Source organism: Stegodyphus dumicola, chromosome 6 (assembly GCF_044657685.1).
Source record: "Stegodyphus dumicola isolate Sdum_Otavi_A_Nest chromosome 6, ASM4465768v1".
NCBI lineage: Eukaryota > Metazoa > Arthropoda > Arachnida > Araneae > Eresidae > Stegodyphus > Stegodyphus dumicola.
In genome coordinates, this window is record NC_140773.1 from 223137349 (window position 1) to 223150985 (window position 13637).

The 13637-nt window shown below is 36.9% G+C and overlaps 1 protein-coding gene across 3 annotated transcripts in view; it reads right to left on the bottom strand.

Annotated features, from left to right (window-relative positions):
• The window catches only part of LOC118186438 (nuclear receptor-interacting protein 3-like), a 71127-nt gene that overhangs the window by 15978 nt on the left and 41512 nt on the right, over positions 1 to 13637 (bottom strand). For all 3 annotated transcript variants that reach the window (XM_085819588.1, XM_085819587.1, XM_085819589.1), the window contains exons 5-6: positions 10530 to 10666; positions 4727 to 4782 (exon numbers count right to left, since the gene is read on the bottom strand). In XM_085819588.1, coding sequence (XP_085675714.1) covers positions 4727 to 4782; positions 10530 to 10666 — 193 coding nt within the window. The remainder of the gene's footprint in view (positions 1 to 4726; positions 4783 to 10529; positions 10667 to 13637) is intronic.

The following is a 13637-nucleotide window of genomic DNA, read 5'->3' on the forward strand; positions in this document are numbered from 1 at the left end:
GATCCTACTTTATCGCAGCACCATCTTCCCCATACTCACCTATGCAGCTATCATCTGGTCAACCACAGCCAACAGTCACCTAAAGAAACTCCAAGTATTCCAGAGTGTTACGCTTCGCATACTCACCAATGCTCATTATTTCGTCCGGAATGAAGTGCTACATAATGATCTCAAAATTTTACCCCTGGATGCCTTTTTTCGGCAAAATTCGGCAAAGTTTTTCAATAGACTATCTCAGATTGAAAACCCAGTCTTGCACTCACTTCCTGCTTATAATCCAGCAGAGCCTAGCTCTGCTAAGCGACCTAGGAGCGTTCTTGATAGAACATTTAACATCTTTCCTAGGAAGCCTAAGCGGAGGTGCTTGCTTGACTAGGAATTCTTTCTAATTTTTAAAACTAAACTTTAACCAGCACTTCACGGGCCTAACCCGGCGACCCTTAATTAACTCTCTTTTTTACATCACTGCCCGCTAGACCTAATCTGGCCTCGTTTATCGCGACCCACATCTGTACCACTAAACATGACCTCCCCCCATTTATCAGGACCTCACCTTTTCACATATCACGGACCAGACTTATAACATTAAAGTAAATTTTTAAAAAAATAGCAGCAATAGTTTAATTATTTAACTACTATTAAATTCATTAAAATTTAGACTTAAATAATATAGCAATAATTAATCTACTCTATAATCATTCCTGCAGTGCTTCCTTTTACCTAACTACAACTTATCAATTCTTTATTTTCGCACAGGTATCACAAGCTTGCATTTCATCACTACAAGCCTTCGTCAATAATTAAATTAAATCTCGCTTCCTTTAATTCCCCATACCCCCTTCCTTTGCTCTATTTCTGTCCCTTTAAATCCTCATCTAATAATTTCTCCGTCTTTTTCACAGTTAACTTTCCTCACGGTTCTTTTCCGCCCCAGTAGCTGCTCCTATTCTCCTCTCGCCACGGGCGAACGGAGAACTTTTCGCCTTCCTGAATAGACTCTCCCCCCCTCCTCTTCGCTCCTTCTTCCCTGGATTCCAGTTTTAGTCGTAAGACTCCTCCCCCCCCCGCTCATCCCCAAGGCATTAGCTATCACTGCGGCTGTCCGTATTACCTAATATTACCTTTCCCAAGCCCTGGAAAATTATGTTTCCCGGCTGATTGTCTTCCAACCTTTCTGATTCCATTAACGCAATGCGTTCCGGAATTCGCCTCAACCAATTCCTTTCTCTCTTTCAATCTTAAATTACAAGTTGAAAGCAGAGAGAATTGCTCGTCCCATATGCGGACTCCTTATTCATTTCTTTCTGTGTAAACCCATAATGGTTTGTTCATCTCTCCTTTAGCCATTGCTTTTTCTTATCCAACTCAGTTTCCTTATCGATGTTGTGGAGGTAATTGCATTAAGTTGCAAAGGTACTCCGGAAGTCAAACACCTTGGGCCTTGGGCCGTACTTTATTCGTTTCTTTAATTTTGAGTTTAATTTCTTGAGGTATTTTACGAAAATTGGGTCTGAGGGTGGGTTTTGATACTTCCTTATAAGTATCAGTTAGGGTGTTCGTTAATTGATCTACTGCTTTGTCAATATCATGGCTGGATTTAATTTCGAGGGAGGGTATGCTTTTAGAATTTAATTTAAAGCGAAAATTGTCCCAATTTGTAGAGACGAGTGCCGGAAAATTTTGAGTAAAAATAGTACAGCTAAGGTCGATGGTTACGGGGTTGTGATCTGATGATAAACAATTTTCAACAGTCACTTGATATCCAAAGGGGATGTTTCTAAAGAGTGCCAAATCAATAAAAGAGGGGGCACCCCGTGAACCATATCTAGTGGGGGAATCCGGCGCAATGATTTTAATTTGGGCGCACTGAGCCCATTTTAGGAGGCCACGACCAGCAGGGTTTGATCTATGGCAACGCCAATGCTGGTGGTGACAATTTAAATCACCAGCTATGATAAGATTATTTGAAAAATTGAGCAGTTTATTAAAATCGACCACAGGAAAATTTCCACCTGGTGGAAGATAGGCAGAGATCATGACTAGGGATGGCGAATTTTGAATAAAAATTTCAATAATTGTTGCTTCAAGTTTGCTCATATTTGGAGTGTCAATTCTGCGACGCGGGATTGAATTTTTTATGTAAATACAAGTGCCACCATGATAAACATCACGTGTATTCGAAGCTTGTCTGTCATTTTTATAAAGTGCATAATTTACAAGCTTGGGAGCTCTCCCTGGCTGGAGTTTGGTCTCTTGGACAAAAATGATATCAAAATCCTTCTCTTCTACATAGTCTCTAAACTCATGAAATTTGGAAAGAATGCCATTAGCATTCCAGGTGCATAGTTTAAGATTTTTCAACCCTTTCAAAGTATTGAATTTTAATGGATGTGGGAATCAGAGAATTGGAGAGTGACATAGCTCTCAAAGATGTAGTAGGCCGCGTCAGCACCAGATGGAGCCACTCTGAGCTGCGGTAAGGCGTTTTTGAATGCCAAAAGTAACTTGCTCTGGTCAATACCAGGCTGGTTAGAAATTTGGATTATAGCCAAAAGGATTTCGGTGCAATTTAGATTCGAATTTACTCCAGTGGGGACCGATAAATTTGGAATAAGTGGGGGTGCAGTCTGTTGCATACCCGTAAGGGCAGCAGAGTAGGATACTCCAGGACGAGTATTATTTGCACTGGGAGTGTGTGCAGCCGGCAGTGTTGGAAATGAATTGTGTTGCATATTAAATTTGTTCGTGTTGCCAACGGTCTGACTGGGTTTTGTACTTGGCTTTGGTGGTTGACGATTTTTGGATCAGGGAATCTTGGACAGGATCTCCAGTTTGCTGCGTGGCTCCCGGAACAGTTGGCACATTTGTTGGGTTCTTCGAAGGGCTTGGTGCATTCCTTTGCCTGATGCGGACCAGCGCATCTAACACATCGTTGGGGTAACGTACAGACCTCCGAAGAATGAAAGAATCCCTGGCAACGCCAGCATTGTGAGGGACCTTTCTGCCCTTTGAAGTGCTCCATCACCACTTCTGTGCCAAGGAGTTCGGTGACTGAATAGATTTCTGATGCTTTGAGGCTGTTATGAATTTGGAGATAGAAGAGTGGCATAGGCATTTTTGTCTTGAATTTTTTCAGCTGCGATATCTTATGGATTTTAAAACCAAGTACTTCGACCACAGTCTGCACAACGTTGATCGGTGTGTTGGAGGGTAATCCCCTAATGACCACTTTGAGTGGTCTGTCCGATTTTAGTGTGTGTGACTTAAATTGAATGTTGTTTTCGGTGAGAAATCTAACGACTGTCCTATAATCTGTTTCGTTAGTGGTGGTGAGGCGTAGAAATTCGATGTCTTGTTTGGATTGGACAGTCGGTGCGTGTCTGCGTAGCTGATTTAGTAAAAAGAACCAATCAGCACGCGGTTTAATGAAGATGGGTGGTGGTGTTTGAGTTTTAGGTGTTGTAGTTTCAGCCGGCTGCTGCGTTAAGTTTTCTGTGTTTTCTGAGACGTTTTGAATGTTAGTGTAAGAATTTGTAATTGTAATGTTGTTAGAGTTTTCTTTAGTGTTGGGTAGTTTCTTTGCAATCAAGTGTTTAGGGGAGATTGCAAAGCCGTCACTGTCGACTGGCCTGGATCTTTTTTTGGTATCAGTCTGAGAAGTTTCTTTGGGTGGGTCTGAGGATGAGGGTGAGGTAGATTTTGGATTATTGTTTTCAGGTTCAGAGGCTTTGGTGGTTTTTTGAAATTCCTTAATAAATTCATCTTCAGTTGCCGGTAGGGTGAAGAGGTTAATGTTGAGGCGGGTGCAAAGTGTGTGTAAGGAAAATAAAATTTTCTCACCCTCATCCTGTAGTTGTTTCATCATCAGGTCCTTGTTGGGAGTTTCAGATCTTTGTAGACGCTGGATGTCGAATAGAAGATCAGTGTGCCGGGTCTTTAGAGCGTATATTTGAAGTGCGCTTTTTGAAAGTTCTTGAGCTGAAGGAGAAGCAGGAGGAGTTGAGTTCGTAGTGTCCATATCTGTAAGTACTTGCAAAGGTTGCGAAGTCGAGGGATTGCCTGCTGGCGGCGCCGTATTCGTGGTATCCGTTTTCGCATTGCGGAGCTCTGAGCTCGCATGTCTGTCGTTCTTGGCGTCCATGACGCGAATGTCATCAATCAAGTTGTTCTCTCTTCTCAGGAAACCCCCTTATATATCTCCCTGTGTTTACCTCCCCTTTGCGGTGAACTCCCAGGGGTGGAAGATTCTTTCACTCATACCTAACAAAGTGTCCATTTCCTGACTCTGATGAAAAGACTTCACCACCAACACGACTTCTCTTTTACCTCTTTGTCCACTGGAGCGATCTTCGAGGCTGCAACCGGAATCGTTAACAAAGGGACAAGATTTCACCACGGATATGAAAACTATTGCACTCTGAAAACTCATCCTAGACAAAGAACCTTTATGTCACCTTATCACAGTGACAATAGTTTGTAAAGTGAACCAACGTAGACAGTGAAACGACGCAAAATGCCGTTTTGAGACTAATAGCCCTTTGGGTCTAATGTCCCTTAGGGCTAAAAAGCCTTCACAGTTCATATCATTCTATCAAGTAAATCCAGCGGTTAAGACAACACGACGCGTTTTCGTGCTACGGTCATGACTGCGAAGGCTAAACGATAACCGATCATTTAAAGACTATAAAATCATCTATAAAATTAATTGCATATATATTTTACTTACCTGTGTCTTTCGAAGGAAATCTGTCCCCAAAGTGACATCACAGATGTAATGTTCCACTAGATAGGAAAAGCAAATATCTTTTCAGTAATGCAATTAAATTTCACACACAGAAATATAAGCTTAAGACAATATTATAGTGATGCCACTTTTGTTAAATTCTTCTCTTATGTGATATTTATAAAAGACTTTTGGAAATATTCTTTTTGATGATTTAAACATGAGAGTTGTTCACTTACTGTACTGACTTTAACTTTGTTTACACTGTTAGGAATTTCGTTATGCAATTTTCTTGTGAAAGCCATCTCAGGAATTCACAAAATATTTTTTCCTGTACTTTTATATAAAATTAAATGTTTTACAAAGTATAATCTTAACACACATGTCGCACCCACCAGCCGAGCGGTAAAATCGCTTAACACTGGTAGTTTTGACGTAGGTTCGACTGCAGTCATACATGGCTGCATGGTCGTTTTCGTGGTTTTACCCATGCGTAGCGTGTATACGAGCCGTTTCCGTCAGAAAGTCCTCTTTGAAGGCATCCCTCCACTTAGGCAGAAAGCCCTCGAGTGCTTTGCCTTAACCAGTTAACTGTGGCGCCCTCGTTTAAGAGTGCGTACCGTTTTGTGTCGCCAAAATCGAGCCATGACGAGTCTATTCGTCCATCACAGAATAAGTTGCGCTGGTAAGATATTGGATGAAAAAGATGGGATTACAAATATTTACTTATTTGGTTAACATAAGCATATATTACATACATATTAAACTAAAAACGCAATCAATTAAATTAAATATTATACATATAAAAGTAAGAATTTAAATTCCTGCTGTGGAGTAATTAATATTCAGCGAAATAGGCTGGGACTTTGCAAATCGAACACCAGTAACGCGATTCGTTTCTGATCTTACATTTGTAGCAATGCGAACACCTCTGCGTAGGGTTATTTTTTTTCCGATGTTCCCGGCATATAATCCGGAACATGATTCTCTCCTCATTGGTTTATATTAGGTCTAAATGGCCGAGTTTGTGTCGAATTATTTCTTTCAATTGGAGAGCAAAAAGTTGATACGCGATAGTGTTCCATTATTTCTTTTTATATATAATATGAATGCATTCAGACACATAATGTCTAAGAAATGGAGAAATATCTTTTTGTAGTACTTTTTGAGTCGTTTTCTTGCTGTGGAGTACGCTATGATAATTTCATCGCTCATATCCACTCCACCCATTTTTTTTATTATAATCAATCACTAGTTCCGGTTTCTTTGTTATTATTTTTTTTTCTCTGTTTCTATTACGTTACTTTATACGCGCGTTGCTTACACTGCGTTATACGCATGACGAGTATACTCGTCAATACACAAAATCGTGCCGCTTCTCCATATACTCGTCAATCACAGTTAACTGGTTAATTAAACTAAACTGATAAATATGGGGAACGATTATATAGAGCCAAATAAGACCTACTAATATTAAACACGGATAACTCTTCTAATAATCATTTATTTTGATTATTGTTTTTAACATTAAATATATTTTATGGAAATTATGTATGAAAAATGACATCAAACAAATGTCCACCATTTTTCTCGATACAGAGATTGGCTCTTTTTAACACGTTTTCCATCGAAATAAGCTCAGAAAAAGGTATCATCTCACTTGCAATCCTGATACCAAAAAAGAGATGAATAGACTTGGTAAGGAAATTAAAAAACAGATAAACTCCCACCGTAAAGAGCTCTGGGATGAGAAAATTGAGAGTTTTAACGAGCCTAGTAGCTCATTCTGGTCGTTTGTAAAACGTCTTAAAAATAAACCCACAGTTAATAGGCCGATTTACCACGAGCATGGCATTGCGCTCACAAATATTGAAAAATGTAATACGCTCGCTGAGCACTTTGAAAAACAATTCATCACAAACACTTACCCATGCAATCAGGATTTTACAACTCATGTGAACTCCACAGTGTCAGAATGGCTTTGCAAAAATAACCTGCAAAATCACTTAGAACTTACCTCACCACAAGAAATCATGAATATAATTAAAAAGATCAGGAATAGAAAGGCCCCCGGGCAGGATAATGTTAATAATGTAGCACTGAAATGGCTGCCAATAAATATGATTAATCGACTTACAGGTATTCTGAATGCTTGCCTGTACAATAGTTATTTTCCGAAGATATGGAAGTCTGCTAAAATGATAGTGATCCCAAAGCCGGGAAAGAATCTGACAAAAACGGATGGGTACAGGCCCATTAGCCTGCTGCCCAGTATGGGAAAAATACTTGAAAGAATTGTCCTTAGCAGAATTCAACCACACCTGGATAAATTACCACTTGAACAGTTTGGATTCAGGAAAGCCCTATCCACGAAGAAGCAACTGGTTAGACTTAATGAGTTCATAGGAAGTGCACTGCACAACAAAAGATATGTTGCCTTACTCATGCTAGATGTGGCAAAGGCGTTCGACCGCGTCTGGCATGAGGGGTTAATTTATAAATTAATCAGCTTGCAGTTCAGCACTGAGTTAATCAAAATTATTCACTCGTTTCTTTCAAACAGAACATTCAGTATTCACATTGATGAAAGCACTTCAGATAAGAAGCAAGTACAGGCCGGGGTCCCTCAAGGATCTATTTTAGGGCCCGTGCTCTATTTATTCTACGCGGCAGATCTACCTGCAGAACATCTAGATCCAAATTTTTTCATGGGCTGCTACGCAGACGACACAGCTTTTGCCGTCAAGTCTGGGTCGCCAAATTTTGCGATTAAGAAACTTCATAAATTTATGCCGAAACTTGAAGCCTGGTGTGCCAATTGGAAAATTGCAATTAATGCGGATAAATCTAAGCTTATGATTTTTAAAAAGAATAAAATGAATCACCCATTAACTGCACAACTGTTGTTATTTGATACTGTTGTACCAGTTGTAAAAACTGCTACTTACTTAGGTTTAAAATATAGTGCTAATTTCCTTTGGAAAGAGCATTTAAAATGTGTCAGAGGTAAGACTATTGGAGTAATTCAAAGTCTTAAGCCGCTCCTGTCTGCGACCTCCAAATTAGACATCAAGAGGAAGAGACATATTTATAACTCCATTATACGTCCTATTTTTGCGTACGCTTCTCCGGCCTGGGCAACAGTTCAGAAAAAGGAGTTGAACACGCTGCAAATTATTCAAAATAAAGTACTTAGAATGATTACAAACGCTCACTATTATGTCTCGAATCAAACCCTGCACAATGATCTGAAAATGGAATCTGTAGAAACATATCTACACAAAGTAAATAATAAATTCTTCAACAAGGCACAAGAATGCAACCATATGACCGATTTAAATGTATTAGATTATGTAATTCTTAAAGAAGATGCTGCACTTAGACCGCTCGCGGCCCATCTCGCCAGGGACTTAAATTTTCCCACGTAAAATATCATGATGGGAATGCACAGTGCCTGTATATATTGTATATAGTGTATTTTATTTTACTTCTCATTTATTATTTGTATGCTTAGTTTGTATGTTCTTTTCACTTGTTTTTATGTAATAATGTATGCTTATATTTAATTGTTATGATATATTTTAATTCAGATGTCATGATTGAATCTATTGGATCCTGTGTGTGTCTTCTTTTATGGTACAACACAAACATATCATACAGATCCTCACGGCTCCTGCTTTGCAAATTTCTTGATGCGCGCGCCACTCTTTGGCTTTGCGACTCATGGTCGCCCCCTGTAACCACCTTTGACCTCCTTGAAACTTGTCATGAAAAATTCAGTCATGCGCCCTTCGGGCTTAATTTTCAAGAGCCGGATAAGCTGCGCGACACTTCGGCAATATCCGTGCAGACTAGACTAGACACACCACGTAATGTTTCTGGTTAAAGGCTCAGTATTTCGTCTCAAATATTCTGCTTCAGTTGCCTAATAATCTCTAGTTTATTAACACGCACTTTGTCTTCTAAATATCCCCATAAAAAAAAAAAAAAAAAAAAAAAAAAAAAAAAAAAAAAGATTCTGCTCTACCATTGGCCGCAAAAAGTTTTCAATCATTGTTCTGTAAGAAGCTCCGGAAATCGTCCATAACACCGCACCAAACAGTACGCTTGAATTAAAATATTGCCGATATTTACGCTGTGTCATAACAATTTATCGTTGAAAAGAATAGAAAAAATTCGATAATTTTAACACGTTGTTTTGTACTGTAACGTTCCATAATAAATTTCCAAGAATTCAATTATAACCTTGTAGAGAAATTAGGATTTTTTTGGAAGCAAGAGAGATGAAAAATTAGCAACCGCCTTCGCCGGGAATCAAACCACGGACCTCTGGAATACCGGCCCAGTGTGCAGAACCACTACACGAAGGCACGCTAGGAAAGTGAAAGAAATACCTTATATACTCCCCGTTTTAAAGGGCGATTGGGGTTTTCAGGGGACCCAATCGCCAAATCCTGTGTGTGGAGAATCCTCATCCAACACCCTTTTATTTCGGTCGCCACTGTAGAGACATTAGGTTATTTGGAAAAGCCAGAGAGATGAAAAAATAACAACCACCTTCGCCGGGAATCCAACCACGGACCTCTGGAATACCGGCCCAGTGTGCAGAACCACTATACGAAGGCACGCTAGGAAAGTGGAAGAAATACCTTATAAGCTACAAAAAGAAAAAAATATTTATATAAAAAAATAAAAAAGTTATTTGTGTTTAACATTGGTTGGTCTTATTTGGCCCACCCTGTAAATGAGTAATGACATACAGACACTTTTCACCATTTTAAATCTAACCCTGTTATATATGTTTTATTTTTGTATCCTCTGCAATCCAGGTTAGTAATTTATTTGTTACCGGCAATGTATGAATTTCGTGCCTACGCATTGTATATAATGCTTAAAACTAGCCAGCAATGTATAGGAAACGATTCATATTTCACACATTTCCTAGGCATTCTATAGAATGCCAAATGACAAACCGGCAAAGTATAAAATACATTTCCGATTCGTTTCGAAAAACCGAAACTACTTACCAGAAGATAATAAATGATGTAAAAAGGCCAAAATGAGTACTAAGAAGGTACCACGGGACTACTGACTGTTAAATCGCTAGGATGTGATGCTTGGAAAATAAAATTACATTCATTTATCCTGTTACAGAAAGCGTCAATACTATACAGTATTACGTCACGGACGCCGAGTTATTTCTCGTACTCGATGAAAACTCATTTCAGTACTGGACACGGACGACGTGACAGAATGTTGAAAGCAGTTTCAACCAAATACAAAAACGTTACACGTATATTACGGTTGTTAGTACGTTATACGTTATTACGTATATTACGACGGCCTTTGTGAGCCCTGTCCGAAAAAGCAAAAAGGTATTAAAAAGAAGTATTGTGAAACTTATGATTGTTTCCGAATTTAATTTCCAGTGTCAGGTGTATCTTACTGATTACCAGTCTCAACCAGATAGAAAATACAAATTTATTATGCTGTATCAATATCACCATACTATCTTTTTTTCACATATTTCGAATAACGTTTTTAATGGTACTCTTTCATTAATTTTTCAAAATAACATTTGCAATTTTGAGGAATGAACGTCTTTTTAAATAATAGCCTTATTATAACCTTTTTTTCATGCTTTGCCTAAAGAGCATTTGCCATTCTATACAATGCCTAGGTAAAGTATGTAATAATTCTTTTATTTCATACTTTGCCGGTAACATATATATCTGATATATTCTGCATATCGAATTGAAAGTGATCTGGAACGATTTTATTTGACTGAATATGAATACTAGCTCACCGATATTGAATTGAGCAACTTGTTGCCAAGATCCTAAAGTGAGATCGATGTACTTCACCCTTCCTTTCACGTCCAAGCCATGTAAAGAGAAGAGGCCATGTGCGTTCATAGGCTCTGGAATAACCTGATCCAGAAGTCTGTAATGAAAAAGCACAAATAATCAGTGTTTGTTTGGACTAATCAATGTTTGTCTTTTATTATGTTACTGAAGACTTGGCCGGCATATTTTTCTAAAAAATCTGATGCGGAAACCACATGACTTCCTTGTACGGAATTAAATTATACGCATTTTTTTGCTGCCTTTCATTTAAGCTTATTTCCTGGAAATTAATTACAGATATATTTCTCATTCAATTAATTCAGTTCTCAATTCGCGGCACGGCAAAGAAATATAAAAACACGAAATAACTTCCTTAAAATTTGAGAGATATAAAAAAACACCAAATACAGTTAAATAATTAAAAAACAATTTCTACAATTAAAATTAAAGTTTTTACGCAAAAACAAGTAATTTGGCCAACAGGCAAGAAGGCAGATTTTTCGGTGCACAAAATTGAAGGTTTACTTTTGGTCCCACTCGGGAAAAAAAAAGAAACATTGAAAGTGCAGAAACTAGCTTAATTCACTATTCTGCTAAGTTTCATATGTAAACAAATATGGCTGCTATTTTAAATAAAAATTAGGCTTAGCCACACTTAAACAACTTTTAAAATATTGATAATTCCACAATTATTGCATTCAGGCATAAAATCTTAACCAGAACAACGTAACTCAATCCTTTTTAAAGCAAAAAAAATGCACAATTTACAAAAAAATAAGAATAAAAAAATGAGCTCACTGAGCCGAGTAACAGAGTGAATATATATATATATATATATTCAAAATGACTAAGAGAGCCTTAAAATTGGCTAAGCTAATCCGCTACTGACTAAGCTGCAATTTAAAATGCAGGAAAGCAGAATAAAATGTGTTATAATTAAAAAAAATCACAATTAATATTTTAGCTATGTTTTGAAGCAATTTAATTTGTAGACAAGTTTATTTGGCTATGTAAAATAACACAGCACTGAAAACAAGAACGTACGATTAAAAAAAAAGGAAAAAGAAAAAGTCGGAAAGGATTTAGATTGTAACTTCGCATCAGAGAGTTTATTAATTTTTTTTTTTTTTTTTTTTCCTGTTGCCGCTGAGCTGGCGGTTTATCTGCCTGCTCTTGGACTCACTCCTCCTGACACAACTACTTTTACCTTTTTATAACCATTATTAGTTTATTGTTGTTATTGTTATTTAAGAAAAGAAATGCAAAACCTCACTTGTCCCACCAGATAGGTCATGAAGCTTGCAGAAGTAAGTAAATACCACAGCAATACATAAGAACTATAATACATAATAGGACAACACAATAATATATGACACCTAAATCTGGAGAGAATAAGGAATATATTGTTCCAGATTTTGTATTTAATTAGCAATTTTTAGTAGAATTGTAATTAAAATCGTTTTATGTCCCCGTGTAATGCAGCGCATGACGAGTTTTAAGAGAAGATACGTTGAAAAAGTAAAAATACTGGAGCTCGCGGAATGTAAATTAACAGATATCTATTAAGATATCTGGTAATTTACGATTATATTTAAACTGAATAAATGTAATTGACTACTGTGTTAGCTGTGACCGTAATTCTAATCTTTTGCTTTACAGAAATCAGAACCTTGTGGTGCACGATTAAGAAGTTTGAAAACGCCGGAGTAACGCCGGCTCAGTTCAGTTGCTTACATAACTGTTTTGTTGACTGTTAGCGAATTTGCAGTGAGATCGGATTAGCTTAAAATTGATTTAAAATAGATTCAGAAGAGATTTTTTTCATCACGTCTGTACGTAAGTACCTAAATTTTGTATATAGGACTGCTATAACATGTAGATGTGCCTTTCTTTTTTGGTTGCAATCTGCTTCATCAAAAGTATATGTATATATACCCACTCTATTACTCGGCTCGGTGAGGTCAGTTTTCTTTTATTCTTATATGTTGGTAAATTGTGCACTTTTGCTTTAAAAATGATTGAATCATGTTGCTAGTATGTTCCGGTTAAGGTTTTTATGCCTGTGGTTAATCTGCATGCAATAGTTGTAGAATTATCAACAATTTAAGAGTTGTTTAAGGGCGGCTAAACCAAAGTTTTTTTTTAACCATAGCAGCCGTATTTGTTCATATTTGAAACTGAGCAGAATAGTGAATGAAGTCAGTTTCTGCACCATCAGTGTCTTTTTGCCAAGGGGGAGGAAAAGGAAACTTTCAGTTTTGCGCACCGAAAAATCTCCTTCTTGCCTGCTGACGAAACTGCTTGTTTTTGTGTAGAAAGCTCTAATTTTAATTGTAAAAATTTTTTTTAATTGTTTTCATGGTGTTTTTTTTTTTATTTTTCAATTTTTAATGAAGATATTTTAAGGTGTTATGTATTTGTGCCTCACCGCGAAGTGAATAAATAACTGAATTAATTGAATATACTTCTGAATATTTTTAATTTAATCTTACTAGTTGGTAACAAAAATAAAAGTTGTTAATAATCTAAAGTCAAATAAATAATAAAAAGTTAAGAGTAAAAATAAATAAAAGTAAAAAGAAATTAAATAAAAGTTGTTAATTATACGCTTGCAATTTTGCATGTTTTCTAAGCAATAAAATGAGATTTTATTTTTATTTTAATTTTATTTTACTTTTGTTTTCGTTTGTGTAAAACAAAATTTGATTGCCGATATGAACAATAAAAACATTTTCCGTGTGGATTTCGCGCTACCACACGGAATTATGGTACTTAAAAATCTAAGAATTTGTAACATGTAACAACAGGAATTGGGAATGTTTTGTATCGGCATATATTTATTCTTTATGTGCTGAGAAGTTGTTGCCCATCAACGTCATTGTTTAGTTTGCTTTTTTTTTTTTTTTCTTTCAATGATAATATACATACATTTTTTAAATGTGGCAACCAAAAGTCGCCATTTACACTTTAAGGGCACATGTATTTTGTTATTTTCTATTTTCTACTTTTTCTTTGTTTTGTGTGTTTAATTAGTATTTTTTGTTATTTTTTCATGCGGTAAGACTACT